This window comes from Elephas maximus, chromosome 27 (assembly GCF_024166365.1).
Source record: "Elephas maximus indicus isolate mEleMax1 chromosome 27, mEleMax1 primary haplotype, whole genome shotgun sequence".
NCBI lineage: Eukaryota > Metazoa > Chordata > Mammalia > Proboscidea > Elephantidae > Elephas > Elephas maximus.
In genome coordinates, this window is record NC_064845.1 from 34,725,994 (window position 1) to 34,744,408 (window position 18,415).

An 18,415-nucleotide genomic window follows, 5' to 3' on the forward strand; every position below is an offset into this window, starting at 1 on the left:
AAAACTGGAATAATGCTTTGGACATAGTCCTGTTTTTATAGGCCACAGTTTAAAGCTGAATGAAACACTGTGGTAGACTGCATCCTTGTTCCCAAATAATCACACCTACTGTGCCCTGCAGTGAGCGCTTCCTTTGGGAGGAGCAGGCATCCCCACCCCCCTGACATGGGGCCTGGTCGTGTGACTTGCTTTGGCCAATGGCCTGTGACGTTTGCCTTGTCTAAGCAGAAGCTTTAAAAGCCACTGAGGGTTCCTGCTAATTCTCTTACTTTTCCCTCTACCACGAGAAAACCATGTCCCCGACAGGAATTGCTCCTTCTGTTTGGGTTCTGGAATAAAAAGACACATAAAGCGCAACTGCAGCTGCCCCACAGCTGCCAACCTGCAATATGAGCAAGAAATTACTGTTCTTTTAAGCCACTGAGATTGGCAGGAGTAAGTTTTAATGCTACATTTAGTGAACTGTAAATATACCTGGCTTTTAACATCTTTATTTTTAAGTGTTCATGCCATATGCTAATAAAAAACTCTTTTAGATTTAAATTGTTTTTAAAACATAATTAAGATAAATAAGCTTATTTTCTGAAGGAAACTTATCTTGTAACTATACAAAATTAAATACTGAAAGCTAGCAGAAGTGAAAAGTAGATTATATATTTATGATCAGGAAGAAAATAGAGTATTTCTCCATATAAAACCTACTTTGAAGACTGGATCAAGATGGGGATCACCTGCTTTCTCCTCCCACCCAAAATTCCCCAGAAATATAAGAAAATTTTCAAGAGGAAGTTCCTAAGAGTGATAAAAAAACAATAGCCATAATTTTATACACTGGCAGGAAACCCTGGTGGCGTAGTGGCTAAGTGCTACGGCTGTTAACCAAGAGGTCGGCAGTTCGAATCCGCCAGGCGCTCCTTGGAAACTTTATGGGGCAGTTCTACTCTGTCCTGTAGGGTCGTTATGAGTCGGAATCGACTTGACAGCAAAGGTGTGGTTTTTGGTGATGCGTTGGCAAGAATTTTTAGAAAGGCCCAGAAAGAATGCAGAAACTTAGACCTAAAACTTGCATAGAAGAATGCTGTCTCTGCTTCCTTCCATCCGCAGTAGCAACCAACCAGCTCAATGATGTGCCTTATGTTACTTCTCACTTCCCCATCTCACTCTCTCTACTCACTGTATTCTGCTTCCTGAAATCACCTCCCAAATAGACCAGTCCTTGTTTCAGGGCTCTAATTTTGGAGGAACCTAAACTAAGGCAAATTCCGGTGTTTCCCCAAGCTCTAGAGCTTCACTTCTAACTTCCTCATGGGCTTGTTCCATAAAGAAAAAAAAAAAAAAAAATTCCATATTCTACAGAATTCTCAGACCTAGCATATTCACAATCGTTTCAGTACCACTGTTTCAAATCTGTCTTTCCATCCAATCTTGAATTCATCTTTGAACCTTTCCTTATATCTCACAAATCCACTTAATTGTTAAGTCCAGTCATTTCAACTTAAATTTATTCATATCCTTCTACATCCTGCTCACTGCTGCCACCTTGGTTTAGGTTTTACAACTTCACCTATGGGTATTATTAAAGGTTCCTAACCAAAAAACCAAACCAAACCCAGTGCTATCAAGTCGGTTCCGACTCATAGCGACCCTATAGGACAGAGTAGAACTGCCCCATAGAGTTTCGAAGGAACGCCTGGTGGATTCGAACTTCCAACCCTTTGGTTAGCAGCCGTAGCACTTAGTCACTACACCACCAGGGTTTCTGACTGATAACCCAAGTTCCCCTCTGTCCACTCTATAATTCATCATCTGATCTTCCTGAAGCAAGACCTCACCATGTTATACCATTGCCATCAAGTCCGTTACAATTCACAGTGTTCCTATGGGACAGAGTAGGAGTGCTTCAGAGAGTTTCCAAGGCTATAATCTTTACAGAAGCAGACTGCCATATCTTTCTCCTGCAGAGCAACTGGTGGGTTCAAACCACTGACCTTCCAGTTAGCAGCCCAGCACTTAACCAATGCACCACCAGGGTTCCTTAGTGACATTATAGTTCCACTCAAAAACCTCCTGTGATGCCCAATGTCTACTCTACAAAATAAAACCAATCATGATTTGATCCCAACCTACCTTTCCCTACTCACAACTTTGTTCAAGAGTCTTCCCAATTGAACCACTCACCATTCACTCTAAAAGTACAATGTTTTCCCACCTCTGTGACTTTGCTCACTCTGTTCCCTAAACCTGGAAAGATCTGACTCATCTTTTACCATATTCAAAACCTACCTAGGGTCGAATGTCACTTCTTTCAAGAAGTCTTCATCAATTTTCCAAAACAGAAGTTTATCTGCTCTCCTGTAACTACTAATTATATTTTTCTTGGCACCCTCATCAACTCTTTTAAACTAAAGTTTAACTTACATACAGTAAAGTGCACAAATCTTCCACTTGATGAATTTTTACGTATATATTACGCCTGTAAACCTCTACCCAGATCAAGATATAGAACACTTTCAGCATTCCAGACGGCTTCTTTGTGGCCTTGTTTTAGAACTTCATGTAAATGCAGTCATACAAGTGCACTCTTTTGCATCTGGCTTTTCTTTTACCCAACATTATATCTCTGAAATTCTTCCAGGTCATGTATATCAGCTGTTGTTATTAGTTGCTGTTGAGTTGATTCCAACTCATGGTAACCCCACATATTACAGAACAGAACTGCTTCGTAGGGTTTTCTTGGCTGTAATCTTAAGGGAAGCCTATCCTCCGTGGTACTGCTGGTTAAATTCAAAGTGCCAACTTTTAGGTCAGAAGTTGAGTGCGAACTGTTTGTGCCATCTGTAGACCTTGTATATTAGTAGTATGTTTGTTTTCATTGCAAAGTAGTGTTCCTCTGTATGACTATACCACAATTTTATCTAGCCATTCCGCTGTAGATGAACATTTTCCAATTTTTTGGCTATTAAAATATAGCCAAAATATGAACAATTTTGTGTATGTATTTTGTTGGACATGAGTACTCATTTCCACTCTCAAGAGCAGAATTACTGGGTCATAGGGTACCTCTTAGTAGATACTGCCAAACATTTTTCCAAAGTGGTTATACCAATTTACATTCCCACCAGCAATGTAACAGAGTTGTAGTTGCTCTACATCTTTGTCAACACTTGGTATTGTCAGTTTCTTTAGCCCTCCTGGCTGTGCCCTCATTTCTACATAGACTTACAACCACTACCACTATTATTTATGTAGGACTTCACAATTTGAAGACTTCTTTCATGTATGCTATCCCAACTCATATTCCCTACAGCCCTATAAAGTAAGCAAAAAGAATCCCATTAGTATCCCTATTTTACAGATGGGGAAATGAAAACTCAGAGATCTTAAGCAGCATGTCCAAGAACATGAGGCTAGTAAGTAGTGGAGGCTGACCTAGACTTCAAGTTCTCTGTATCCACCATGGTACATAGATTATAGTTATTTGAGTGCATGATTTATTTCTGCTAGTTTACTAACAGCTTTTGGGGGTTAAAAAAAAAAACAAACCCATTGCCATCGAGTCATCTCCAACTCACAGCAACCCTACAGGACAGAGTAGAACTGCCCCATAGGGTTTCCAAGGAGCGCTGGTGGATTCAAACTGCTGACATTTTTTTGGTTAGCAGCCATAACACTCCATAGCTCTTAACCACTGTGCCATCAGTGGTTATTTTAATTTATCACGAACAAATGACTGAGTGAACCTGAATATAAAATTGAAATTTCTGTCTATACATAAAAATTTATATTAATTGGCTACAATAACATAATTAATAAGAGTCATCATCATTTGTTATCTGAATCATAAAGGAGGGTATTTCAGGTCGACATACCACAAATATCCAAATAATTAGCACCATTTAATGACTTTTTTTTTTTAACACTCAATATTAAAAAAAAATTATTAGAGTTTTGACTGCTTTTCTTACGTGTGTCTCAGAAACAATGATAAACTTTTAAACCATCTACTGATAATTTTCTCCTTGAAAGGTCATTTTAAACTCATTTATTTTAACTATTATTAAGCAAAAACATCAATATCCTAGGCATTAGTGAGCTGAAATGGACTGGCACTGGCCATTCTGAATCAGACAGTCATATAGTCTCCTATGCCAGGAATGAAAACTTGAAGAGGAACGGCATTACATTCATCGTCAAAAAGAACATTTCAAGATCTATCCTGAAGTATAACGCTGTCAGGGATAGGATAATATCTATATGCCTATAAGGAAGACCAGTTAATACAACTATTATTCACATTTACACACCAACCACTAAGGCCAAAGATGAGAAAATTAAAGATTTTTATCAACTTCTGCAGTCTGAAATTGATCAAACATGCATTCAGGATCCATTGATGATTACTGGTGATCAGAATGCAGAAGTTGGAAACACAGAAGAAGGATCTGTAGTTGGAAAACATGGCCTTGGTGATAGAAATGATGCTGGAGATTGCATGATAGAATTTTAGAAGACTAATGGATTTTTAACAACTTCTGCAGTCTGAAATTGATTGAACATGCAATCAGGATGCATTGATAATTACTGGTGATTGGAATGCAAAAGTTGGAAACAAAGAAGAAGGATCTGTAGTTGGAAAATATGGCCTTAGTGATAGAAATGATGCCAGAGACTGCATGATAGAATTTTGCAAGACCAATGACTTCTTCATCGCAAATACATTTTTTTACCAACATAAATGGCAACTATACACATGGACCTTGCCAGATGGAAAACACAGGAATCAAATCGACTACATCTGTAGAAAGAGATGATGGAAAAGCTCAAAATCATCCGTCAAAACAAGGCCAGGGGCCGGTTGTGGAACAGACCATCGATTGTTCATATGCAAGTTCAAGTTGAAACTGAAGAAAATTAGAACAAGTCCACAAGAGCCAAAGTATGACCTTGAGTATATCCCACCTGAATTTAGAGACCATCTCAAGAATAGATTTGATGCGCTGAACACCGATGACCAAAAACCAGAAGAGTTGTGGAATGACATCAAGGACATCATACACGAAGAGAGCAGGAGGTCATTAAAAAGATAAGAAAGAAAGAAAGGACCAAAATGAATGTCTGAAGAGACTCTGAAACTTGCTCTTGAGTGTCGAATAGCTAAAGTGAAAGGAAAAAATGGTGAAGTAAAAGGGTTGAATAGAAGATTTCAAAGGGTGGCTCAAGAAGACAAAATAAAGTATAATAACATGTGCAAAGAGCTGGAGATAGAAAAACAAAAGCGAAGAACACACTCTGCATTTCTCAAGCTGAAAGAACTGAAGAAAAAATTCAAGCCTTGAGTTGCAATGGTGAAGGAATCTATGGGGAAAATATTAAATGGCTCAGGGAGCATCAAAAGAAGATGGAAGGAATACACATAGTCACTATACCAAAAAGACTTGGTTGACATTCAACCATTTCAAGAGGTAGCATATGATCAGGAACCGATTGTACTGAAGGAAGAAGTCCAAGCTGCGCCAAAGGCAATTGAGATGTTTCAACAAATGGATGCAGTGCTGGAAGTGCTCACTTGTCCACCCCAAGAAATTTGGAAGACAGTTACCTGGCCAACTGACTGGAAAAGATCCATATTTATGCCTATTCCCCAAAAAAGTGATCCATCAGAATGTAGAAATTATCAAACAATATCATTAATATCACATGCAAGCAAAATTTTGCTGAAGATCATTCAAAAGTGGCTGTAGCAGTATATCAACAGGGAACTGCCAGAAATTCAGGCCAGATTCTGAAGAGGACGTGGAACCAGGGATATCACTGCTGATGTCAGATGGATCTTGGCCGAAGGCAGAGAATACCAGAAAAATGTTTACCTGTGTTTTACTGACTATGCAAGGCATTTGACTGTGTGGATCAAAACAAATTATGGATAACATTGCGAAGAATGGGAATTCCAGAACACTTAATTGTGTTCATGAGGAACCTGTACATAGATCAAGAGGCAGTTGTTCGGACAGAACAAGGGGATACTGTGTGGTTTAAAGTCAGAAAAGGTGTGTGTCAGGGTTGTATTCTTTCACCATACCTATTCAAATAATCTGAGAAGATGGACTATATGAAGAAGAATGGGGTGTCAGGACTGGTGGAAGACTCATTAACAACCTGCTTTATGTAGATGACACAACCTTTCTTGCTGTAAGTGAATAGGAGTTAAAGCACTTACTGCTGAAGATAAAAGATCACAGTCCTCAGCAGGGATTGCACCTCAACATAAAGAAAACAAAAATCCTCACAACTGGACCACTAAGCAACATCATGATAAATGGAGAAAATATTGACGTTGTCAAGGATTTCCTTTTACTTGGATCCACAATTAACACCCATGGAAGCAGCAGTTAAGAAATCAAAAGACACATTGCATTGGGCAAATCTGCTGCAAAAGACCTATTTAAAGTGTTGAAAAGCAAAGATGTCACCTTGAAGACTAAGATGCGCGTAATCCGAGCCATGGTATTTTCAATACCATCATATGCATGCGAAAGCTGGACAATGAATAAGGAAGACTGAAGAAGAATCGACACATTTCAGTTGTGGTGTTGGCAAAGAATGTTGAATATACCATGGGCTGCCAAAAGAATGAACAAATCTGTTTTGGAGGAAGTACAACCAGAATGCTCCTTAGAAGCAAGGATGACGAGACTACATTTTACATACTTTAGACATGTTGTCAGGAGAAATCAGTCCCTGGAGAAGGATATCATGCTTGGTAAAGTACAGGGTCAATGAGAAAGAGGAAGACTCTCAATGAGATGGATTGACACAGTGGCTGCAACAACGGGCTCAAGCATAACAACGATTGTGGGCATAGGGCAGGACTGGGCAATGTTTCGTTCTGTTGTACATGGGGTCGCTATGAGTCAGAATCAACTGGATGGCACCTAACGACAACATTATTAAGCAGAACAAGATAGGTCAAAAATATTGGGATTCTTATATCAACCAGATTTTAAACAGTTTTGTATTTTGCGCACAGAACACAAAAGTTATAATCTTTATGTTAAGTGTTGCTTTGAGTAGTTTTCCTTGTGTATAAGCTAACAATATGCCAGAAAGTAGTAAAGAAAATAAAAGAAATACCAATATAACTGTATGTACGCTGAAGACTTACATTCAGCAGCTTTGGATAGTTTATTAAAAAATTATTTGATATTCTTTTATCATTGTCTCTCAGTCTAATTTGACATCATTCAAAAAATTGTTCTGAGTTGTCAGTAAACCAGTGGCTATCTGTATTATCAAACATGTGTTTTAGAAGATACATGACAAAGCACAGAATAATCTGATTACTTTTTATGCTATCAGAAACCACAGATGACACATTTAAATAGTTTGGTACCTACGGATAGTCAGGCTTTGATTTACCCCATAAATCACCACTTCTGTTCAAGAAGAAAGTTACCATGTATTCTAGCCCACTCCCAGGTAAAGCGTCTAAGTGTCTACTTTCATGGGCACCTCATAGCTTCTGCTTTTATTTGTCTATGAATGTTCATCTTTTCAAACACATTCATTGCTCTTGATGAGTCTGCAAAACATTTAACATCTCGAAATTCTTACTTTTGACCTATACTGTTGCCATCGTGTCAATTCCGACTCATAGCCACCCTATAGGGCACAGTAGAACTGCCCTATAGAGTTTCCAAGGAGCGCCTGGTGGATTCAAACTGCCAACCTTTTGGTTGGCAACCATAGCACTTAAACACTATGCCACCAGGATTTAGGAAACTAATAAAAAGGTTTAAAATAGGTTTTAGAGTCAAGAATTGTAAATGCAAATTACAGACAATTGAAACTCATAAAACATACTTTGACATTCTTTATAAGAGATTTCACATCAAAACTGACTTTTGATCTGAATATTGATCTCTCTGAGGTCAAAGAATGTCTCCCACTTCAATGGCTCAACTCATCTTGGGATGTGAACCCAGCTAAATGCACAATGACACATCCCAAGGTGACCACGCAATTCATTTGTAGCATATGAGAGTAGTATTTATAGCCCAAGGCTACCATAAGATATAATACATAGCATGCTACAAGTATTTGAGATTCACTTGTAATTCACAAGATACTATCAGATCTAAGGGAATGTGTTTAATACAAGTTTCTGACTTATACTCAAGGCCAGCTTAAAATTTAGAGAAACAACAACAAAAAGGTATGCTAGTAAATCCTCTAAATAAAATCACTCAAGTTCCTTGTGAAAAAGCATATTGTAGATGTTTACCTACAGCCATTTACCCTTTGTACTTTTCTTTCAAACTTACAAAAAAAAAAGAAAAAAAATCATTTCTCAAGTTCAGAGATGAGTGTTAAAAATAAGAAATCCTATTTTCAGCAGCAAATGAACATACCTCTCATGCATGTAGTCAACTCCCAGTAACAGCTGGATAAACCATTCTATTATCTGATTTTCTGGAAACGTTTTTCCAGCTTCTTTATATTCTTGAATTTTACAGTCCAGATCTCGGCCCTGAAACAAAATAGCATAATTCCTCATATATTTTTTTTTCTGTTAAGATTTTAAAATCAAGTTCTCTTAGCAACAGCCAATATATAGTACTCTGTTTATAAGAAAGTGAGCGCATATTACAACTCTAACAATTACTCAAGGACAAAACTCTCCTAAAGGAGAAATGTTATCAAGATACCTCCACCTAATTTTTTTTTTAATCACATTACCTAAATATGTACGCTCATAAAACTAAGAATAACTTTACTTAGAGTTTTATAGAATTATAGAACTCTAAAAAAAAAAAAAAATTTTTTTTTTTTTTTTATTATATATACAGAGCCCTGATGGTACAGTGGTTAAGAGCTTGGCTGCTAACCAGAAGGTCGGCTGTTCAAGCCCACCAGCAGCTCCTTGGAAACCCTATGGGGCAGTTCCACTCTGTCCTGTAGGGTTGCTATAAGTCAGAATCGACTCAATGGCAATAGGTTTGGTTTTTGGGTTTTAATATATATACAAATTAAAACATAAAATTCTAATTAATGATATTAATTTAATAAAAAGATAGCAATGTTTTGGTGAAACTAAATTGCTGCTAGCATTGTGCCTACGGCACTGACAGCTGTAGTGTAGACTTGTTTGAATTTGGCACGCCCAGACTACCATGTGCCTTGTGACAACTTAATTCTCATTTTCTTCATTTAGCTACAGTAAAACCTGCAAAAGCAGGAATCTGTATAAGGCAGAAACCTATCAGAGAAGGGAAAGGCAAATATTTTCTACTAAAGCGATCAACAGAAAAGTGGTAAGGCTGTACCTTGTCAAAGGCAGAAAACTTGTGAGACCTGGAAAAACAAGGCAATCTCTCACAGGTTTCACTGTATAGCAAAATCCTCATAAATACAGCAACTTGTGTGTGTGTGTGCATGTGTGTGTGCTTTAGGTGAAAGTTTACACTTCTAGTGAATTTCATTCAAAAATTCATACACATGTTGTTTTGTGACATTGGTTGCAATCCCAACACGGCAATCCGATCCTCCTTTCCACCCTGGTTCCCTGTGCCCATTCATCCAGTTCCTGTCCCTTCCTGCCTTCTCGTCTTGCTTTTGGACAGGAGTTGCCCATTTGTTCTCATATATTTGATTGAACCAAGAAGCATGTTCCTCACATATGCTATTTTTTATTTTATAAGTCTGTCTAATATTTGTCTGAAAAGTGGGTTGTGGGAATGGCTTTAGTTCTGGGTTAGCAGAATGTCTGTGGCCATAGTCTCAGGGGTTCCTCCAGTCTCTGTCAGACCAGTAAGTCTGGTCTTTTTTCATGAATTTGAATTCTGTTCTAGTTTGCTCCCACTCTGTCCCTATCAGAGCAGTCAGTCATTGGTGGTGGCCAGTCACCACCTAGTTCTTCTGGTCTCAGGCTGGTGGAGTCACTGGTTCATGTTGTTCTTTAGTCCTTTGGGCTAATATTTTCCTTCTGTCTTTGGTTTTCTTCATTCTCCTTTGCTCTGGATGGGATGGGACCAATAGATGTATCTTAGATAGCCACTCACAAGCTTTTAGGACCTCGGATGCCACTCACCACAGTGGGATGTGGAACATTTTCTTTATGTGCTATGTTATGTTAATTGACCTAGAAGTTCCATTTCTCCCCCAACCCCCAACCCGAGGCTATGGTCTCCAGCTCCCAGCCCCAGGTACTTGGTCCCTCAGAGTGTGTCTAGGAAATGTGTATGCTTTTGCTTTGGTCCAGTTGTGCTGACTTCCCCTGTATTGTGTGCTATCTTTCCCTTCACCGAAGTTGATGTTTGCCTATTATCTAGTTAATGACTTCCCCTCCCCCTCCTCCCCATTCTCGTAACCATCAAAGAATGCTTTTTTCTGCGTGTAAACCTTTTCTTGAGTTCTTATAATAGTGGTCTCATACAATATTCGTATTTTTGTGACAGACTTATTTCACTCAGCATAATGTCCTCCAGAGTCACCCATGTTCTATAGGGTCGCTATGAGTTAGAATCGGACTCAACGGCAACTTTTTTTTATTTAACGGTTTTTAATCTTTACATAAGCAGGTGAGCAGATCTTTTCTCCTGCAGTCACTGCTGGGTTCAAACCACCAACCTTTCAGTTAGCAGCTGAGCACTAACCACTGCACCACCAGGCCTCCTTAAAATAATTATACTTGGTGCCAAAAACTAATCATGATCACAAACGACAACATCTGAAATTGCCTGGCAGTGTTTGATGTGAGGTCTTTCCTGACTATGCTAATATTAAATATTTCAACTACCATGGGAAAGGAAAACACAAAATGTTAAACATTTTCTTGCAGCAGTTGTATACCTGGTCCCTTTTATCTTAAAATCCTGAGGAATTAGAGACAATCTGAGAAGAGTTCTTCTGAGGAAAGGAACGGGTTAATTACAACTGTGTCTGGTGTTTGAAAAGGTGCCAACAGCATAGGTCCCACAAAGAGCAGGAGAGCTCAGATTGAAAGAGTCAAAGATCAGGTTGTATTTGCCACCTCCATGAGGAGCATAAGAGCTAAAACATTAAGCTACTCACAGACCATGACAGAGTCATCTTTAGATAGAATGCAAAAGTGTTTATGGGCATGAAAGAAAATTACTTCTAATCGAATCATGAGGTCAACTGACTAGTTCGTTTATAATGCATTGTTTATTGCCTTTCAGTGCAATGGACAAATACTTGCTTAGCATTTTCTCTCCTTGCACACAGGACCATAACAAGTCAAAAGTGACCTTTCGGACACTGAATTTGTAGCCTATTCCAGGCTCAACTTTCTGCTGGATTTTCTCGGGCAAGAAGACCAAAGCTTGCTGGAATTAAAAAATACGGTGAATTAAATATTAGATTCCTTGTCAAAAGAGCATTGTTTCTTTCTCATTCCCCAAACTTACCTTTATATTCCTTCTTTTTAATCCTACAGCTTGCTAGAATTCTGAGGGATCATACAAGCTATACTGTTAACAATGTTTCTATGAATTGCAAAAACGTTTTTTGATAAAAGATTGTTACTGCATCCGGTGAAAGAGACATGAACGCACTTGAGATTAAAGGTGAGCTAAATATACTTTTTTTTTCCAATCTCAGTTTTCCTTTTCCATCCAAGATGACGCTAGAAAAGCTTTTGCTCATACATGAAAAAATGTAAAACAAAAACAAGACCTCCTTTCATTATCCCATTTGCAGAAAGATAATTATCTACCTGCTGCCATCTCCTTTAATAGCGTCAGACGATGACAGAAAAGAAAAAGCCTGCCTTAAAGAAACACCAGTGAAGCTGCCAGCTAACGTCTTAGGTCAATAAGATGATTCTTACTTTACAAAGAACACACGTAAGCAGAGTTCTGTCTACAAATACAGCCTTCACGTATATAATTGTCTGCCTCAATTGTAATAATGTTGAAATTTGGAGAAAGCTGTCTGTGGATTAAAACAGCATTCCTTTCAGGGATTTATCCCCAAACTGCAAAGCTGCTTTTCATTTCTACTGTCATTTTTTTTAAACTGTGGCAAGTGAAGGACATGAATTTCTACACATTTGGATCAGTTTTGTATTGTTTACTTTATGAGTGAGTGAAATTATGTTTTCTGTAAGTCACATCTCACCAAAAAGGGAGCACATTCTCTGGGTGGCACTTATTGTTAACTTGACAGTCACCTCCTTGCTCCCCCTCCTAAGGAATGAGTAGAAGTTGGATGTCTGTTTCCTGAATTAATGTTAAGTGCATGATACCCTCTGACTAAATATGTATTTAGACTATTAAAAAAAAAAAAAGAGCTTTCAATAGTAGGCCCCAAAGTAAAACATCAAAAGGAAATACACAAATTCCCCCTTGTTCTCTGGGTAGAATCCATAAAGGAAGAAATGTACTTTTATGGATTAAGCAAAGGGCATGTTCTATGAACAGGAAGACAGAATGCCAAAAGATTAATCAGAGAGCTATTCCTGGGACTCCTCAGCTAATGCTCCTACGTTTTTCATTTTGTATGTTATCTCCAAAGAAAAAAAATCTTTGTTTTGTATTCACTTTCTTCCTTAATAAACATTCTGTGGATTGTTTTGTAAGGATTTAATTAAGCTATACAAGTCGCTCATAGATTAAGATACAATAAATTATGCTTTCATATAACAAGGAAATGTAATTTTGTGAAGCAGTTTGATCTTAACTCAGCAATATGAAAAGCATTTATTACTTTCTTCTCTAAGCTATTTTCCAAGGAAAAACAAAATTTTTTTTCTGATGAAATGTCACTCTTTGGTTTCTAAAGTTCTTACGGTAAATTTGTAAGTTCGTTTGATTTTCTAAGCATTGTCGTTGAGAAATATTTAATGGTGACTTTTATTGCTAAAATTAATGAGAAGAGAATTGACTTTAATTCAAACCAATATTAATGTTTTTCTAAGTCTTTTTTTTTTTAAGTCTACATGTCTGATAGAAAATGCTTTCTTCCACTAATATCAGCCCTTGAAAATTACAATAAAAGCCTTGATGTTAACTTCCAAGGTTTTCAAAATCTGTAGTCCAAACTGTACCATTTGATGGATTAATGGGATTTCCTTCCTCCCTCATCCAAGTTAGCCAACACCAGATTGACTTCGAAATGCTGAGGCCTTGGCAAAACAAAGAATGGCCCAAATACAACGTCTAAACCTCAGCTTTGACTGCCGTTAAGTTTTAAATCCTAAAAGGATTTGATGAAAAAAATTAATCCGTGTTTTTTTAGTCCACAGTAGAAACACTTACAACCAGCTTAAGAAACCAAAGGAGAGCATTCTCAATTGTCTACAATATTAAGAGCATACGCAGAGGACAATGTAATCTCAGGATTCTAGGGCCAGAAGGAGCCTGAAAAGTCATTCTGCCTTGCTTCTTCATTTTAAAATGGAAACACTGCTCCTTATTAACTCACTGGGTTGACATGTGAAAACGTTGTTCCCTTACACCCTACCACATCTCCTTTAAACAACCTTCCAATATTTTTCTGGTGGACCTCAATTTTAACATGCATCAGAATTACCCAAGTTGCTTTTTAAAAAACAGATTTCCAGGCCATACCAACAGAGACTTCGATTTGGTAAATCTGGATGGAGCTGAGGTTCAATAAATCTGGATCTAGGCCATCAATGGAAACATTTTGTCCAATACTTTGAACAATTCAAAAGGCAAAAGATGTACTTGGGAAAGGCAAGGTTGGCTAAGAATCATTTTACAATGACCTATTTTCTAAAGTTTGCAACATTACTTAGGAGAACGCTGAAAAATGGAGGCAGAGGTGTTGGGAGGACATTTTCTGTCATGACATTGTAGAACCTGAAGACATTTCCTTAGAATTTTGGAAGTTCAGTGTAACAGGCTATATAAACAGGGAGGAAATGGTAAGCCACATCATGCTCTTACAAGCAAAATAAGAAAATCCAATTTCTAAATCATTATTAAAGAAGGCCATGCAGTATCACAACATTTAGGTCTGATAATATGAATAAGCCTTTCTGGGTTTTTTACAAATTCTTCTAGAGTAAGTGTTTTCCCTGCTGAGGTCAATTTACATGAATAAGAATAAAATGGCAGAACTTATTTTTATTTGAAAAAAAGTGTCATGAAATAAATGCTTTCATCTGTAAAGCACTGAATTTTTTTTTTTAATAAACTAGGTGAAGTGAATTATTCTGCTTCTATTTTTGAACATTTATATTTATATAAACTCTTTTTTCTGCCAACTAAAAAAAAAAAGCCATCCCCAAATGCCATAAACTGTACTAGGTTTATGAACTGCATTATATTAGTGCCTTAGAGCATTTCTTTTAAATGAAACCAGTTTTGCTTTTCAATTTTTACATTTTTAATATAAATCAGTGGCCTTATTTTTTAACCTTTTCCATTAAAAAAACCCATTGCTGTTGAGTCAATTCCAACTCATAGTGACCCTAAAGGACAGAGTAGAACTGCCCATAGAGTTTCCAAGGAGCACCTGGTGGATTCAAACTGCTGACCTTTCAGTTAGCAGCAGTAGCACTTAACCACTATGCCACCAGGGTTTCCCTTTTTTATAAAGGTTAAAATATTTCAGAGTTTAAAGAAAGAAAATAAATGGAACCAAATTTTGATACTCAAGAAAATCATAACCTGATCAGTTTAGGTATGTAAAAACATGGGACACTGCCGTTATTTACAGCCTTTCCAAACTGAATAAAGTATTGACCCATGGTAAATTCAGGGAGGCCTACCTACTCCAGGGTGGAGCTGCTCAGGGAAACCAGAGGACTCCTGATGGGATCCACCTCTTTGCAGATAATGCTTAGTTTTCTCAATCAGCTGTAATCCCAGCAACGCAGACAACCGAAGACACCCTCAATGTGAGGATACCTGGAGCTCCCACTAGGAAGATTGGCCAACCAATGCCACAATGGACAACACCCCAGGAGTGTCTCTCATCCATAAATAGCCAATTATGGGTGGTGGTAGCACCTGACAGAGCCTCAGGACTATGGGCAGTGGCTCTGAAGGTCAGGGAAGTGTTTGTCTTTAATAGACCCATCTTGCCCAGTGTGAAGTTCTATAAGGGCCCTCTGAGGACTAGGAGGCCTTGTGGCTATCGCACCATTGGCAAATTCACTTCCAAGAGTCTATCAACACCCACTAGAGTTTCAAGATTGTAAAACACATCCCACCTCTTGGTTTATTTAAACAGTTTTGTATAAACAAGAAACAGAAGTGAAAATTTCAAATTGTGTTTTTTATAGCACCAACAGATCCCTGGAAAGTACTTGCCTAAAAGTTGCTATCAGACCCATTAGTGTTTAAGAATTTGCATGTTTCCTCCTTCTGGTGTGAATCCTCATATCAAAGGCAGCAAGCCAGAAACTCAAAGAGGTAAAATTAGCTTGCCTTCTAGAAAACAACTATTGGGAGTGGGAGACCCCCCCCCCAAAAAAAAACCAAATTCATTGCCATTGAGTCAATCCCGACCCATAGCGACCCTATAGGACAGAGTAAAACTGCCTCATAGCGTTTCCAAGAAGCAGCTGGTGGATTCAAACTACCGACCTTTTGGTTAGCAGTTGTGGCTCTTAACCACTGCACAAGGGCTCTGGGAGTGGGAAAGTATATACGAAATAGTGAACGATTATAATAGCAGTTACCATTATTAAGGGCCTACTACCTGCAAGCCTCTGATAGTCGTTTTTTCTCAACATTCATTATTTTGAATTTTCATAAAAACCTAACAAAATAGGTGTCACTATAGGTGGGTTGGGTATAGTATTTTAAGATCAGTAAGGATCAGAGTTGTTTTTTTCAACGTTCATTATTGTGAATTCCTATAAAAACCCAACTACATAAATGTCATTATATTATTTTAAGATCAGTAAAAGGATCAGAGAAATAAAGCACCTGCTCAAGGAAATGGAACAAGATTTCAACAGAAGTCAGTCTGATGCCAAAGCCCATACAGTTTTCACGATTTTAAATCCTCTTTGTGGTGTAAACCTGAAACTCAGATTCAACTTTATGTGCTTCTTTGATGGTAAAAGGAGGGCCCTGAGTGGCCAAACTGCACGTCCCTTCCCCAGTGTGCTCCTGCAGATAAGGTCTCTGACCTAAACAACCCTTATATCATGGTACCAAGGCATAGTGTCTGCTTATTTCTGAGTTGTGGGATTCAGTTCTTTGCCAGTATATGGAATTATTCAAGTAAGCCAACCACATCCTGCTTGGAAACCAATGGTCATCTACCCCTTTTGTTACTGCAAAGTCTGCCTCTCACAGCCCCTGATCATTCACTCTGTCCTTGAGTGTACCCCCATGTGGTCCTGTGTGGTGCGCTGTGTCCTGCTCCCCCTGCTGTGAGTGTATGTGACTGATGAACTGCTATTGATCGCATCTGTCTAATGCCGGGTGCCGTGTTTGGCCATCCTCATAACCCTAGGGCGGGAATCCCTCCCTCGCCAGGGGAGCGAAGTGCAAGTGATCAAAACAGTCTCCTAATGAGAGAAAAATAATAGCATAATCATTACATTAAAATATTTATGGGTGTACATGTGTTTGTGTATACATAATATAGAAATAAAGACAGATAATCATATAGAACTTAAGTGTGAATGAGCCAAAAAAAAAAAAGGAGATGCTTTCCCAATACCCCTAGTCCTGATGCTTCCCTGGAGCAAATCCAACATTATCTAGCCATTTGATTGCCAGAAAAATCACTCTGCTTCTCTGGGGTCGTGTTTCCTCATCTGTGAAACAGGATTAAAAAATAAGAATCCACTTCTGCTGGATGAGGAAGGTGCCCTGGTGGCACAGTGGTTAAGTGATTGGCTACAAATCAAAGGTTGGCGGTTTGAAACCACCAGTGGCACCAGGGGACAAAGATGTGGCGGTCTGCTTCCGTAGTGATTTACAGCCTTGGAAACCCTATGGGTTGCTATGAGTTGGAATCGACTCACCGATTGGTTTTTGGGTCTGCTTGATAAAGAATGGGGGCATGTAAAAAGGACACAGGAGCCAACCTGAAGAAACCCCGACAGCCAAAGTGGGAACAATTTGATCAACAAAATAAATATCGATGCCATTGGATTATAATCCATAGATTAAAATAAATATCCATGAATCCATACTGATGTAAATAAATATACACATGGAGGAGAAGGGGCGGCTCTTCCTTACATGAGAATTCTAATTAGTAAATGCAGAAGCAATTAGGGAGATATAAAATCATCATTAGGCAAATGCCACAGTAAAATTTGCTGCAGGCAACTTCCACTGATAATATGCTTACAATAGTGGGTGAAACTCAGTAGAAACAAGATGTTAGCAGAGTGTCAAAGTATCGATTACAAAGTGAAGAACAGTAACTTCTCAGTGGAGAAACCTAGCAAGACACAACCTTAAGTGATCAAAGTTAACATCACCAGTAATAAGACATACCAACATCATGTCCTCCAATACAATTCACTAAGTAGGGTACAACCTTGCCTCTGGCAAATGCTTGCTCAGAATACATAATCTGAATCTAATCATGAAAAGACATCAGACAAACCCATGTTGAGAAACACTACAAAATAACTTACCAATGCTCATCATAGATGAGCCCTGGTGGCAAAGTGGTTAAGAGCTCAGGCTGCTAACCAAAAGGTCAGCAGTTCGAATCTACCAGCCGTTCCTTAGAAACCCTATGAGGCAGTTCTACTCTGTCCTACGGGGTAGCTATGAGTCAGAATTGACTTGACGGCATATAACAACAACAACTCATCAAAGGGCTCAGGATTATTAAAAACAAGGACGGAAAGGGAAACTCACAGGTTGGAGGAGACTAAGAAGACACACAATTAAATGCAACGTAGTATCCTAAACTGGATACTGGAGCAGACAAAAGACATTAGAGGAAAACCCGTAAAATGTTAATCTCCTCGTTTTGATAACTGTACTACGGTTGTGTAAGTTGTTAACGTTAGGGGAATCTGTTTAACTGCAAACACACTGCAGTTAAATCATACCCCGTGCTTGTCTACCTCGGAGCCTTTTATTACATTATTCTCTTTAAAATGTCCGTGCCCCAATTCCACTGAACCAAATCTTTCCCATCCTTCAGGTCCAGATACAATGCCAGCTCCTCTGTGATTCCCGTGGTCAGAAGTTATTTCTCTCTCCTCCTCCACAGCACTGTAATATCACTTTCTCCTTTGTATTTTAGCCATTGATATAAATGATTCATTCACCCTACCAGACAAATACATTGAATAAATTATCTGTTACCCCACACCATGCCTGGAACTCTCTGACAGAGTTGGGGCTCAGTGATGGATTTCTGAAAGCCTTTGATTACTATTGCCTTTGTGAACGTCAAGCTCATAAGGAACTGATAAACCAGAGTGCCAATTTATTCG

At 38.5% G+C, this 18,415-nt stretch overlaps 1 protein-coding gene across 6 annotated transcripts in view; it reads right to left on the minus strand.

Annotated features, from left to right (window-relative positions):
* The window catches only part of NEK11 (NIMA related kinase 11), a 382,694-nt gene that overhangs the window by 285,010 nt on the left and 79,269 nt on the right, over window positions 1-18,415 (minus strand). For all 6 annotated transcript variants that reach the window (XM_049870713.1, XM_049870719.1, XM_049870714.1 and 3 more), the window contains exon 4: window positions 8,409-8,527. In XM_049870713.1, the coding sequence (XP_049726670.1) occupies window positions 8,409-8,527 (119 nt within the window). The remainder of the gene's footprint in view (window positions 1-8,408; window positions 8,528-18,415) is intronic.